The sequence below is a fragment of the Scomber scombrus genome, chromosome 7, assembly GCF_963691925.1.
Source record: "Scomber scombrus chromosome 7, fScoSco1.1, whole genome shotgun sequence".
Taxonomy (NCBI): Eukaryota; Metazoa; Chordata; class Actinopteri; order Scombriformes; family Scombridae; genus Scomber; species Scomber scombrus.
This window is the reverse complement of record NC_084976.1, coordinates 26900277-26914059: the sequence shown is the minus strand read 5'-3', so window position 1 is coordinate 26914059 and position 13783 is coordinate 26900277. Positions and strand designations below refer to the sequence as shown.

General features: G+C 41.1%; 1 protein-coding gene across 1 annotated transcript; it reads left to right on the top strand.

Moving 5' to 3' along the window:
* Nucleotides 1-1057: 1057 nt before the first annotated feature.
* Nucleotides 1058-13467, top strand: rspo1 (R-spondin 1). Its single transcript, XM_062422847.1, has 6 exons — nt 1058-1291; nt 3483-3677; nt 6436-6579; nt 7225-7449; nt 13202-13291; nt 13376-13467. Exons 1-6 carry the CDS (start codon nt 1195-1197, stop codon nt 13465-13467), a joined length of 843 nt encoding a protein of 280 aa, XP_062278831.1. The 5' UTR covers nt 1058-1194.
* Nucleotides 13468-13783: the final 316 nt, after the last annotated feature.

The following is a 13783-nucleotide window of genomic DNA, read 5'->3' as shown; positions in this document are numbered from 1 at the left end:
TTTATGGAGCTGCGAGGGAGGACCTCCCATTGCTCAGATCCTAACATGTTCTATGTGTCCTATTCACACAAGAGCTGTAAATACAGCAGCACATGACACTATCTAAAAAAGATCTAAGCACCAAATATTACAAAGTTCTTCAGTCCAAGTGTGTGTTGCATTTCCCAGAAAGAGCTGACTACAATGAATTTTCAAAAGGACATGCTAAACATGCTCAATTTATCATCCAAGTCCAAATATAGCTCGGAGTGCCGTGACCCTAAAGTGTTTGCGGTTTTTAAGTTTCCTTGTTCCAGGACCGATCCTTTGAATGAATCAGTCATGAGTTTAGTACTTTGGAATGCAGAGATTTGCGATGTTAAAAGTATGTATCATATTTGACTTATTGTTGTTTTGGCCAAATAATGTAGCCAAGTTGCAAAACTGAATGCTAATAACTTAAGGATGTAAATTATTCTTAAATGTTGATGGTACATGGTTAAATGTTCACCCTCTTAACCTGCAACAACCATTCTCCCAACCATTGTCCCTCATCTTTCTGTCTTCTCTGCCTCCTTTTTTACCTCAGCAGGTCCTGGCACAAGCACATGTGTTGTCGCACATACTGTAGTCAAGAACCTGCATCCATATGTTAGTGCCTCCTCAAAGCATCTTTAATAAGACACATGCGTGTGAGCTTAGGCACTCGCTGACAACAAACCCTCCTTGGAGAGCGGGTTTCCTGCTTCCCTGCCAGCCCACCCCAAGCTTCATGGGTTGAACCACCAGAAGTTCGACAATCTCCTCTCCATTTTCTCCTCCTCTTCATCCTCTGCACAGCCCCAACACCCTCCTTCACCATCCTCCAATCCTGCTCTGTCTACTCCCTTTGCCAGTACTACCACCAGCGTGATGGGTTGTTGTGCCTCGGGCTTGTTTGGACTTACAACCGCAGAATCACCCTCCACTACACAGACTTGCGAACGTAGCAGCCACTAGAGTGAAAGATACAGAAAGACAGAGGTGGGGGGAGGGGGTGGGGGGGGGAGAAGGGAGAGACAGGCAGAGAAACAGAGCAGTGCCAGAGCAGAGAGGAGGCATCATCCGTCCCAGAAGCAGAGGGATCCACCTGTCCCACAGTCGAAGGGGGCCCCCCCACCTGATCCATCTGGTTGCAGGGGGGGACCCTGCGAGGCCGGGAAGGCAACAGGGACTATGCAGCTGGGACTGGTGGCGCTGGCAATGGTCTTCCTCAGCTCCATGGGTCACAGCGATGCTCTGAAGCTCTCTAAGGCGAGAAGACAGAGACGGGGTGAGTTCCCCAGATTTTTCTCTTTTTCAGTGTGTTTTGATCTTTTTTTTTTCTCTTTTCTTCCTCTTCAGCCTGCTGCCTTTCGTTACTGTGGTCTGAGTCACAGTGGTGGTGGATGTCTTATAAACATTTAACGAGCAAAGTAAAGATAACATTTTATTTTGTTTATTTTCTCATCATCCGTATTTGTTTTTCCTAGGCAGGTTATGTTAGGTTCAGTGTTCCCCCTGAATGGTTCGTCTTTCTTCCACTTTTTAAGATTATGCCTCTCTCAGTTTATGTAAAACTTTTATGGGTATTAGGATTGTTTATAGAAGGGTTTTTGATGGATTCGCCCTCAAAGCCATTGCTCTTTTTGTGTCTGGCTCTGTGGGCACATAATGGAATGAGTACCTGACAGTTCTAAGCTCTCAATTGGACCGTGCTGCCTGTGTTGTTGTAAGCATTTTTCTGACCTCACGCAACCACAAAGATGGTGCTCAGGCCTACTTGTAGTATATCTCTGGCCTCAGAGCCTCTGTGCTGGTGTTACTGTCAGCTTTGAAATAATTCTTCCTTTACACACGAGGAACTTTCAGTCTACGCCAGCTTCTGCCCAACCTTTGCGAACCAGAATTCATATAATACCAAGACTGGCCACAGTAACAGATGTGGTGTTATTAAAGTCACACATAGTGGAAAGAAGAACTGTTGTTTGTGTGCTAAAAATTTAATATTTTTACAATATATGCAGTTATATATATGTGCGATGTGACAGTAAATACTGACACAGTTTGTGTTGTGCCATTGCGATGAGGACAGAAAGATTTGGGTCAGTCACCATATACATGAGCGCCCTCTACTGCGTCACAGTCATTTGAAGCTTTTCCCCTCCAGCTATGGAATGGTTTTGTGGTTAACACCTCTTGATTTATAGCTTTTGCATCTTAAATGTCATCAGATTCAGTGTTTTCTTCAACCGCCCATCCTGGTAGGCAAATAGCTGACGACAGAGGGAATTGTTTTCCTCCTCGCGGGCTTTCTGTGTTCTCTCTCTGAATGAATTCTGTGTCATGCAGAGATCAAACTGAAGCAATCAGAGAGGAGGAATATGGTATTGCCCCTCATAATCTAGACAGCAAAAAAAAAAGTCTTTTTTTTAACCCGCCACGAGTCATAAACAGTTTCCAATACCACGTTCTATGATTTCATACACTCCCCTCTGCTGTGGTTCAATTTTACTCCCTAGAACCTCTTACTTTTATCATTATTAGTGAGCAATAAGACCTGGCTGTAATTGCTGCATTTTAGGTTACCGTGACTCATGCATGGTATAATCTGTTCATGGGCGAACCCTTTTAACGCTTTTACCATCTGACTTATCTCTGGGAGGCATAACGGCAGATGGATGGCTGTGTGAGAGTATTTATATTTAGAGCTGATACAGTACGGGACTGTAAATCAATTCTGACGACTGTGGTTTTGTCTCTGAACGGCTCCTAGAAAAAAGATGTGCACTTTGACACACTTTTCCTAGAAATTATTTAGATAACCGGCTAGGCACACGATTTCTTTGCCTTTTTGGAAGATGAGGGAATTGGATTAATGTCAAAACCTGGGATTACAAGGAAGTGAAGTGTAAATTCATCTGCAGTGCATTTTCTGACAGAGGATACTTGCTGGTTTGTATCACTATTGAAAAACACTGACTTTGCAATTGTAGTATTCAATTCTTGCCCATGTACGTCCCCATTGCACTTTTCTGATGCCCAGATAATTTCTGACTGACCTGTGTGGTGTTAGTCGCCTGATTTTGACTGGCTTTTGCTCGGATGTCAACCCCAATTACCCGGGTTTCTCCAAATGAAAATCTGTTAAGGATCTCCGGCAAGCAGTTTGAAGTAAACAGTGAGTAACTGTTCAAACAAAGATGTTTGGCCTGGCCCCCGGTTAGAGCTGCAAGCATTAACCCCTGCTTGTTGGAGTGATAAAGTGCTGGCAGGTTTACGACTGGATCTGTGGAGATGCCAGCAAAATATTAAAGTTGCCTGATGTTGTTCTCATGGGCTGAATGTTGACACATTCCCTTTTTAATTTCCTCATTAAAATTCATATCAGGCTGATCTTTTTATGTGATGGTACACCATGCTGTTCTGTTGCCTACCTCAACCTGACTGTTCCTTTCTTTCTGTTTACCTAATTTTCCCAACAGTTAGTACTGAGGGGCCACCATCTTGCCCCAAAGGCTGTGACAGATGCTCTGAGTATAACGGCTGCATTAAATGTAAGCCCAAGCTCTTCATCTTCCTGGAGCGCAATGACATCCGTCAGATAGGCGTGTGCCTCGCCTCCTGCCCCATGGGATACTTTGGCATGAGGAACCCAGAAGGCAACAACAGATGCACCCGTGAGTTTTGCTTTGTGTTGTAGAAGACTCTTGACCATGGGATAGTGCAAGTGTCCCCGTTATATCAACAAGATGTTGCTATGGGCATATTGAATTTGTAGATAACATCTGGGATCTTCCAAATACATGCAGGCTCGGGCGAACTCTGGTAACACTCTACTCTGTAAAAATCCACTCGACTGAAAGTGTAAACAATCTGTTTATTTTTGGCTCATCATCTTGTGTTTATGTACAATATGTGGGTATTTAGAGGAGTGCAGGGATACCCTACCAGTTATTTTTTCTTGTGATGTGTATCTCATCTGTATATTTCCACACAGTTAGACTGTTTTTTCCGTATAAAAAGGACCAAAGTATTCATCTACAAAATAGGCATCTTACTTTTGGCACACCCTTTAACACACACCCATGTTATTTTGTGCTGTTTTATCTTCTTTAAAACAATCTGTGCTGCTGTTTTTCAGGTTTGTGAGTGCATAAGATTCACTCTTTTATTAGTAATACATGCTAATAAGGGGCGAGTGGCAAGTAACCAGTAGTTATAAGTGAGCAATTGATAAAATCCTTTAGTGTCTGCTACTTCTCCCTGTGCAAATGGACACAGATGCTACAGTAAATATTTAGCTGAACTAATACAAAGTCAGTACAGTTTTTAATTGAATTGTTCTTCATTTATGGTTATAGGCAGGTTTGGCTCATGTGTGTGAAAGGGTGGTGACATTCACAGCACTTACGAAACTTACTTAGTTGGTTCTGGTGGCACCAGTCCCGTACTTTTAGCAAAGGAGTGCCAGCACCTCAGTCTGTTGTCTGTTTCTCCTTATGCGTGGGCAGAAAACAGGATTGGAACAAAATCCCAACAAAAACATTTCTAATGCATTGTTGTTTGTCTGTTTTTGAGAGGATGTCTGTGTTTTTTATTTGGCCCTCATGTGCAGGGTTCATGCCAGGCCACAATCCATGTTTGTTATGCTTTCACTTTTACACACTTTTTTACTCTGATACTTTACTGTATCATATAAATACTATATGTAGCCTCTGAAGTTTGTAAGTGAGTAACCAAGTAAAATGTTTTTGCTCATATCGTTATCAGTCTTTAAAAAACAACATTTGTTGTGAAATAATGCAGTAAGTACATTGTTAGTCGACTGATAGTACCATTCATACCACAGAATTTGTGGATTTATACTGTAGCTTATTGCCTCAAGCTATTTCTCTCTCTGATTGTTCAATGGTATTCATTTCTTCAAGATAGTTGCAGGTGTAGATATGTGGTGGGCAGCTACAATATCCAGCAGCCTGTAGTGATTATTCTGCTACGGGAAGAAAAATGCAGGGTATTCTCCTCTCTCAAGATTTTTGCTTGACTGCCTACATCACATAATATCTGTCAGATGCACCAAATAATGTTTAACCCGAAGGTTACATTCCCAATACAGAGTAAACTCATAACCCTGACGATGATGCAATATTTTTTATTATTTGATATTTCAGATTTGGAAAAGTGGAGCTGTTATTTTGTGACTATAATGATGGTAATCTTTCACAATACCTTATACTGTGATGTAGAATACCTTCAGATTTATATAGTTTTATTTTGGAATTTCTGCGTTCTAACCGTAGAGTCATTTACTCTGTTTGGTGTATCAGAAATGACAGTATCGTTTCTTGGAATTTAAATTTTTGCACTTTCATAAAGAAAATTTTGGCACTCAAAAATGAGTTTATTTTTTTTAATTTTGCAAATTGTTTTATATTATTTAAATGCATTCTTCACTATCCTGATTTGTTGCAGAGAGGGCTGAATACTCTGCAAATTCTTCCCTCAGCGGCTAACCTGGGTTATTATACAATCATCTGACTTCATACATGTCATCCTAGAATGTCTTGTTAGCAACATTTGTCTTACATTATAGGGCTGCAAACGTCAGTACTGTCAATTTAGCTGTCAAGGGCTTAAAAATAGTAATTGGGAGCAGGAGGCAAGAACATTAAAGTCCCAGTGAGGATTCAGTGTTAGATCATTTCTGACCTTGGCATTGGACCAGCTGTAGAGAAGACATTCTTAAGTTCAGCCCACATGAGCAAAACGAGTCTAGATCTGGATATGTTTCCCATATAGAATATTGACACAATTTTACATATTTTCTATTTTTCTCTGCTGTTTTTGTCCAGGGAGAGAAAATACACATGTAATGAATGGTCAGAATAAGGAAGTGCCTTTCAAGATGAGACCAAAGCTTTGGGAGTCTTTTAAGATGTCTGGTTTTTATCCCCCCATGTTTGTAATTATCCATATTTCAAGAAGTTGTTTGTTAGACTGGGGAGTCAGAGATTTTAATGAGTCTGAAGTGTGGAGAGACCCACTCTTGAGAAACCCACTGAAGCGATACACTGGCTGGACTCATTAACACCCACTTTCCAAAAAAACAAGGCCTGTGGTGCATATGTTTTTAAGAGAAGAGTGTTACTCGTGAAATATTCCCCTAAATAGATCCTGTGTAGTTTAATCAGTAATAAATCTCTAAGAGGAAATACAATTCAAGTCCCTCTTGTCCTCTCTCTGGAGAACCATTTGCTTTTTTTTTTTACAGCCAAAATCACAGTCAATATTCCAGATTCTGTGTATTAACCAGAAATTTTCATGAATAAGAATGATTATTTTAAGCCAGTGAAATGAACAAAACAATACTTCACCAGAAATAATGTGACTTTGAAATGATTTTATCTTCTCTTTTTTCTCCCCTGTGTTTTCCAGAATGTAAAATAGACAATTGTGAAGCGTGTTTCAATCGCAATTTTTGCACAAAATGTAAGGAGGGCTTGTATTCACACAGTGGGCGATGTTATGTCAGCTGCCCTCCAGGCCAACGCACCGTCAATGAGACCATGGAGTGTGTTGGTGAGTGATCTTTAAACTTCTAGAAATTGCATCATATTTGAAAGCTACCTTCTATAATGTAGCAGCTCGAAGGTGTGAGCCACATGTTGAATCAGCCTTTATTATATTCATCACTTCATCTGAGGAGCCAGCAATGTTCAGCTGTCTGGAAGTGAACTCTTGAGAAAAATAACAAGATCTCTTGAGCTTCCCCTCCTGTTCTTTTTCTTTCTGTTGAAAATAATTCTGTCATAAGTTAGAAACGACAGCATTAATGCAGGCGTCTTGGCTCAGATCAGCAAAAACCTGGAGCCCTGAAATGAATTTTTGGCTTAACTCACTGCTCGTCTAAACTGACCCTGCTTGTCCCCAGAGAATATACATGTGGCCCTAAAAAGTAGCCTTTGTTTTGAACACAGAATACTTGATAGTCCTACGTTTTTGGTACATTTTCAGATTTATAGCAACCGCCTCTGTCCATTCTCTCTAGAGAAGGACAGAGCTAAAATTGTTTGCAGATTTAGAAATTACTTAAACTCATTAGCCTCAGCTAAAACTGCTGAGCTGTAAAAAGCAGACAGCAAGGCTGCAAAACAAATGTGAGACGTTGGAGCGGTGGACGAATCACTCAATACTTTACTCTTTGTCCCCCTTTTTTTTTTCTAGGTCAGCGTACTGGAGAGTGCGAACTGGGCGAGTGGAGTCAATGGGGTTCCTGCATGAAGAAGAATAAAACATGTGGATTTAAGAAAGGTTCGCAGTCTAGGGTTCGTACACCCATTCCACCGGTCCACAGCCCGGACACCTCCCCGGCCTTTGTACCCTCACAGACCTGTACTCCTCAGACAGAGAAAAAAAAGTGCGTCGTGCCCAAGACACCCTGTGCGAGAGGTAAACAGAAATACACAGATATGTACACTGAGTAGGAAATAACAGATAACAGAGACTACAAATTATAAAATATAATAATGATAAAGTACATGATTGCTAAGTATTTAATATACTCTGATGACAGTACTCAGATAACATGAACAAGCACTAGGCTCTATGTGCCTCATGAAATGCCTCCATCCGTTAATATGATGACTGATGGAACTATTACTCAACATTCAAAGGCCCATATTCCCGCCAGTGTGTCTGTGACCCGCAGCGTGTTGATTGGGTTTGGTTTGGCTGAGCTCACAGAAGGATACAGAATCTCTTGACTTCTCAGCATGTAAACAATAAACTCCATCTACGAGCCAAGCAGATGAAGGGCGGACATTACGCACTGCGAAGCTGGACAAGGATCAGAGCTAGAAAGAGCTATTTGTTCTGAAGACCGTTGAAGCGTGAGGTTTACACGACCATGACATGTTTGCTTGGGCTCTTATCATCCACACAGCAGCTTGCTCTCCAGCAGGTTAACAGTCATTCTCACCAGTCAATGGCCATTATCAACTTTCATAACAGCTTATTAGTCGCTCTTGGCCTCATTCGCAGCTAAGGCTTATAAATGACGGATCTGGCCTGTTGGTCCAGAGTTTATTGGATGAAAAGTGCAACAAAAACAGCAATGATTCTGGTTATTTGCTTTTAAACGTTTTGTCCTTATTGAAGCGTAGAAATCAAATATTTACCAGCCGTCGTGCTTGGATCGTAAACCTTACGAAACAAAGAAATAAGAGTAGAGCTGTTGTTAATCAATATTAATTGAAGTTATTGGGTTTGTTCTCTTGAACTGCAAAGGATTTATTGCTAATGAAGAGTTGTAAGCAAATTTTCTTTCTCTCCAAATGTCACCAGATACTAACCTGTTTTGTATAATGGGCCAAGTTCAACCAAAGTTGGAAACTTACACTTATTTACAAGGACTAAGAGAACTCTAAACAAGCAGTATTTAAGGACTTTATTGGACAGTGGCACGCTTAGGGGATTTTGTGGCACAGCAGGAGCATTGCGTAACAATATTTCACAGTGTTGGCAACTGTACAGATGTTGCAACATGTACATGTAACAGATGATATGCCTGGATATATGTGAGTAAACATGCATATTCCAGCATCCTTACTTAAGGGCTCTAATCTAAATAGCAGAACATGATCTGACATTGTTCCATATAGATCTGTGGTCATGTCTAGAGGGAAGGAGGCAGACACAGCTTGTACTTTCTCAGTAAGGAGCCAGCTCTTCGGTGAACAAGCTGTGACAGCACAATTTGAGAAATGAGAAGCAAATTTACTTTGTCTGACGCCTGTTTCCTGGAAAGAATTTCAGCCTTGGGTTCAGAAGAATAATTAGCATTGAAATATTATAAACTGCCCTCTAAAAACTGCTACGCTGACTGCCAAATTTCTGTGCTTGGAGCAAAGATAGGTTATATCATAATGGCAAGAATGACATGTGTGAGGTGTCACCTGACGAGAGTAGAAGCTTTGTGGATACTGAAAAGGTCTCCCATTGCGCTACTAATACTGTTAAATGAATTTGTATGAAAATAAGACATGTTCCTGTCACAATGCACAGGAATACATTTTTCTCTCTCAGGTAATTCTTGGGTGGTAGTACCATGACTCTGGTGAACCAGTTCATGTGGGTAAACTCACTCCGTGCAAAAAGAGCTCAGCTTTGGATTCATCTGTGGGAGTTGGCTGGCACGCTAGCTATATAAAACACAGGGGGCAGACCTTGTATAACATTAGTGATTTAGTGGTCTGCAGAGCTCACGCTTTGTGTTGATCTGGCTGCAAATTTTTTCCCCTTTTCCTGAAGTTCCACAAAAGGGTCTCACGCGAAAACAGAATTTTTTGGATGTGTTATTGCATTTGTCAGGCAAAATTGTTTAGTTTGGATGGAGGAGGTGCAATCAGGGCTGTCATAAACTGATGGAGTCCCCCTCTCTTGGCTCCATTAGTGATTTGTTAGAGAAGTAATTAAGTCCTTACACAGTAAGCACATCAGCTCAGATGTTTCAGAGTGTGTGTAAGGACCCTTTACTTCACTCAGGCTCCACTCGCCTTCATTGTGCCTCATTGATTTAAATTTAAACTATTACTGCTCAGTATTAAGTGTTTGTTTGAATAATGGCCAAAAATGGTCAGAAATATGTTTATTGATTCTAGACAACATATAAACATTGAGCATACTGGACATAAAACCTTCATACAACATGAGCTAACCATGGAGCCAACTAACCAAATGACCTCAGCAGTTATGTTTTTATCATTTTGGTTCTAATGGCTCAAAAAAGATTCAGTTATTCTTTTTTTTGCATTACTGTGGAACGGAGCCTTCCAGTTTTCAGTTTAGGGGAATGGGGCTGCGGAGAATAAATGTTTTTTGTGTTAGGTCTGTCCACATTTGACTACTATGAATGTACTTCATCACCATATAATGGTTTTCACTGGCTGTGTTGGGAAATATTATACCTTTGGGCTTTTTCTTTTCTACTTTGCGCTTAAACCAAAGAATCATAACTGTTTGTACAACAAGTTTAAAAATGCTGGTAGGGAAATAAACACAGACCTACAGTTATTACTGCACAGCAGTAGACAAACATGGTGGCGCCATAAGCCTTGCTGTTGTCAACTGCGTAGTGAACACTGTCCAGCCCTTGGCACGTGTTCACTCAGTTTCCAGGATGTGCTGAGACTCTCAACGCGCAAGTTCATAACAAACATCCTCCACTGTAACTACTCTGCCTCCAATATACAAAACTGAATAGTTTTGAGTGCAGCCTAAACAATGGTCATCTGATATTAGACATAAAGTCTATTTCCACTTTGTGGCAGCTCTTCATGTCCTTATGGGCCATTATTGGACTCTTGACAATGTTTAACTCATTATACCAGAAGTGAAGTTTAAGGTGATTTATGTGACCGAAATTCGTGTCACATGACTGTGCTGAGTGCACTTACAGTCCGTACACGTGCTGCATTTTCAAATCAGCAGCAGAACTAAACCCTTTCCTTTCCTGAACAGGTCATTTTTGCACATTCACAGTGACTTGATGGATGTTTGTATTTGGAGGGCAATTATACTCCTGAAATATGTGACAGGTGTGAATTGTTTTTTTTCATTTTAATTAGTGCATAAACACAGAACAGAATGATATTACAAGAACTACACAATACTTAACAAAACCCTAAAATAAAACAAACAAAACCAAAAAAAAAACAGAAGCAAGAAGGACAATTTAAAAAAAGAAGACAAATACAAAATAAGATAAAAAATAAATCAGGATTGTAGCAGTCTTGGGTACTGTGATTGTAAGAGGGGCTGCTAGGACTCAGGTAGAGGTCAGGTAGGCTGGGCCTATTGGTCACACACACAGCACACTTAGCTGGTCTGCCATTGGCTGCAGCCTGACCCTTGAGAGTGTACTTGTTCATTTGCAGATCATATGGTCCCTTTCAGAAACGGTTCCCAAACCTTCCAGTGTGAGCCAGATCTGTCAGTGGTGTTCGTTGTTTTTTGTTGTTGTTTTTTTGTTTTTTTTCTCTCAGCTTGAGGTCCTGGAGGCGACCCCCCCCCCCCCCCCCCCCCCCCCCCCCCCCCCCAGGCTACTGTAGCACATTGCAGCGACTACTGGGGCACCCCACAACCTCAAAGTAAAAGTAAATGAATAAATTAGTTAACTAGTAACTGATAAGTGGGGTCAGTAGCGCTTACTGGCAATTAAACTGATCCATGGCCAGAGATATTGTGTTTTCAGGTTGTCTGTCTGCCTATTTATACGTGCGTCCTTCCATCCATCCCGTTCTTGTGAATGCGCTATCTCAGGAATACGTGGAGGGAATCTCATAGCATTAGAATTTGGTGGTCAAAGGTCAAGGTCAATGGGACTTCAAAAAATATGTTTTTGGCGATAACTGAGGAGTTCATATGCTAATTATGACAAAGTTTAACACAGATGTCTAATGACGTGATGACATTTTATATCCAAATAGTCAGTAAATGAAGGCAGCTTTATCACTGGAATCATAGAAGTCAATATAGTGATAACTTCCATTTAGCCAGACAATACACTTAGGGCCTGATTTACTAAAGGTTTGCATGTGTAAAAACGTGTGCAAACTTGACATCACCCGCAAAAAATATGCAAGCTGATCTACTAATGCGGAGCACTGAGGTTTGCGTCTTTCAAATGTGCAAGATAATACGCCCTGTCCATTTAGTACGTTTACCATAATGAATATGTAATATGGGGCGTTTCAACCCCAGTGTGCAAAATACAGGGAGGAGAAAATGCAAATATGTTATTTAGCATTCGCATTGTGATTTACCAAACCTGAAGGTATATATTTGTTAACCTCTTCTACTAAAAACCTGATCACATTTCATTTTGCGCTTGCAGCTTTCTGCTCGTCCAAACTCTCCATTAAGACACGCAACACCCTCATTTAAATACTGCTGTCTCCACCCTGTTGCACCTGTTTTCATTTACGCAGTTATTCTTAGTAGATCACCCGCAAAACACACGCAAACGAAAAGCGCAATCTATTGTCTTCTTTGTAAATCAGGCCCTTAGTACCTTTTAATTAAATTCCTTCAAAGTCTTCACCACAAATATCAGAGTCTGGAGAGATATGAATATAAACTGCATCTTGACTGATTGGCGAATATATACAACCATGAGGTGGTATATTGTTATTGCTTTGAGTCGTTTCATTGTGGTGTGTTCAGATGGTAAGTGAAGCCACTGGGATACTAAGAGGTTGTGTCTGTTTTTCCAGTTAAGTAGAATGGTTTTCTTGGTGATTATTAAGGTGATCCCAGTCGGCTGTTCATTACAGAGTGGCTCCCAAGAGATATACGACAGGTGTGAATCCTAATACAAGAGTACCAGTAGAGAGAGAATGGGCAGAGGTTTATGTGTGTGTGTGTAGTGGATCAAGTGTGTAAGTAGCTGTTGAAATTGACACAACTAACAGCCTGAAGCTTTACTAGCAGCTCTGTAAGGCTGTATTCAGGCACAGCAGTATTGGATAAACTTTGATGGCACTGGATGAAAAGTTAAGGCATCATCAAAGTTATTAAAGATCATCCTGAGGGGAATATAAATGTCTGAACCAAAATTCCAGGAAATCCATCCAATAGTTGTTGAGCTATTTCACTTAAATCCACAAATGTGAACCTCATGGTGGCGCTAGAGGAAAAGTCAATTGATCACCAAAGTTTATAACCATTAATGTTGTTGTAATCAATCCAGCAGTTGTTGGGATATTTGACTCTAGACCAAAGTGGTGGAACAGTGAACCCTGACATTCACATCCATAAAGTCAGGCTTCTTACAAGTCTAAAAACTAAATGTTCAGATGTAATATTTTATGGTTATTTTGTAAGTTTCATTATTTTCTGTCTGCACTTTGTGGCACACTGGATGCTGCCATAGATCATGCTGGGATATATGAAAAATCCTGGATTTAATGTGCGTTGTTTACTCTTGTTTTGCCTGCATTAAAAACCACACAACTGCAAGTCCTGATTCAACACACATCCCTTATCATCTACTCTCATCCCTCAGGAATCCATGTTTGCAGTTTTGTTTAGCCAAGCGGAGGCACTTTTACATACAACATCCGATGATGACAGATGTCTTACAGGGTTTATTTGAGTAATAATACAACCTATTAATCATGTTCTCTCCATTTTCTCATTTCAGACAAGAAGGGTAAAGGGGACAGACAAGATGATGCAAACAGGAGAGAGAGGGAGAACGTGCGTGGACGAGGGCGAGAGGGCAAAGATGGTGGTAGAGGGGGAGGAGGAGGTGGAGGAGGCGGAGGAAGCGGAGGAGGTGGTGGTGGTGGTGGTGGTGGTGGAGGTGCAGGAGCAGGAGCAGGAGGAGGAGGGGGAGGTGGGAAGAGGAGAAAAGGCCAGAGCAGGACCACCACTGCTCCCAGCATTACGACCAGCTCTGTCACCTAAACTCGAATTCCTGCTGGATGAGGCTGAGAGAAAAACAGACACTGCCTCACCCAGCAGCGCCAGCCATACATAAAGAACTTGAAAAAGATGAAAGTGATGAAGGAATGGATTAATGCTGCTATGCATTGTAGACAATGCGCAAAGAGAACTGGAGGATTGCTGCAACACAAAAGGCTTCCAAGAGCTTTTTGAATAGATGACCATATCTGGAAAAGACTGGTGTCTTAGTGGTACTCAGACCGACTTGTTGACTTTCATTCCACTGTGAGGGATCACTGTTGGACAGCAAAGCCACGTTGAAGATTATGGTTCAGCA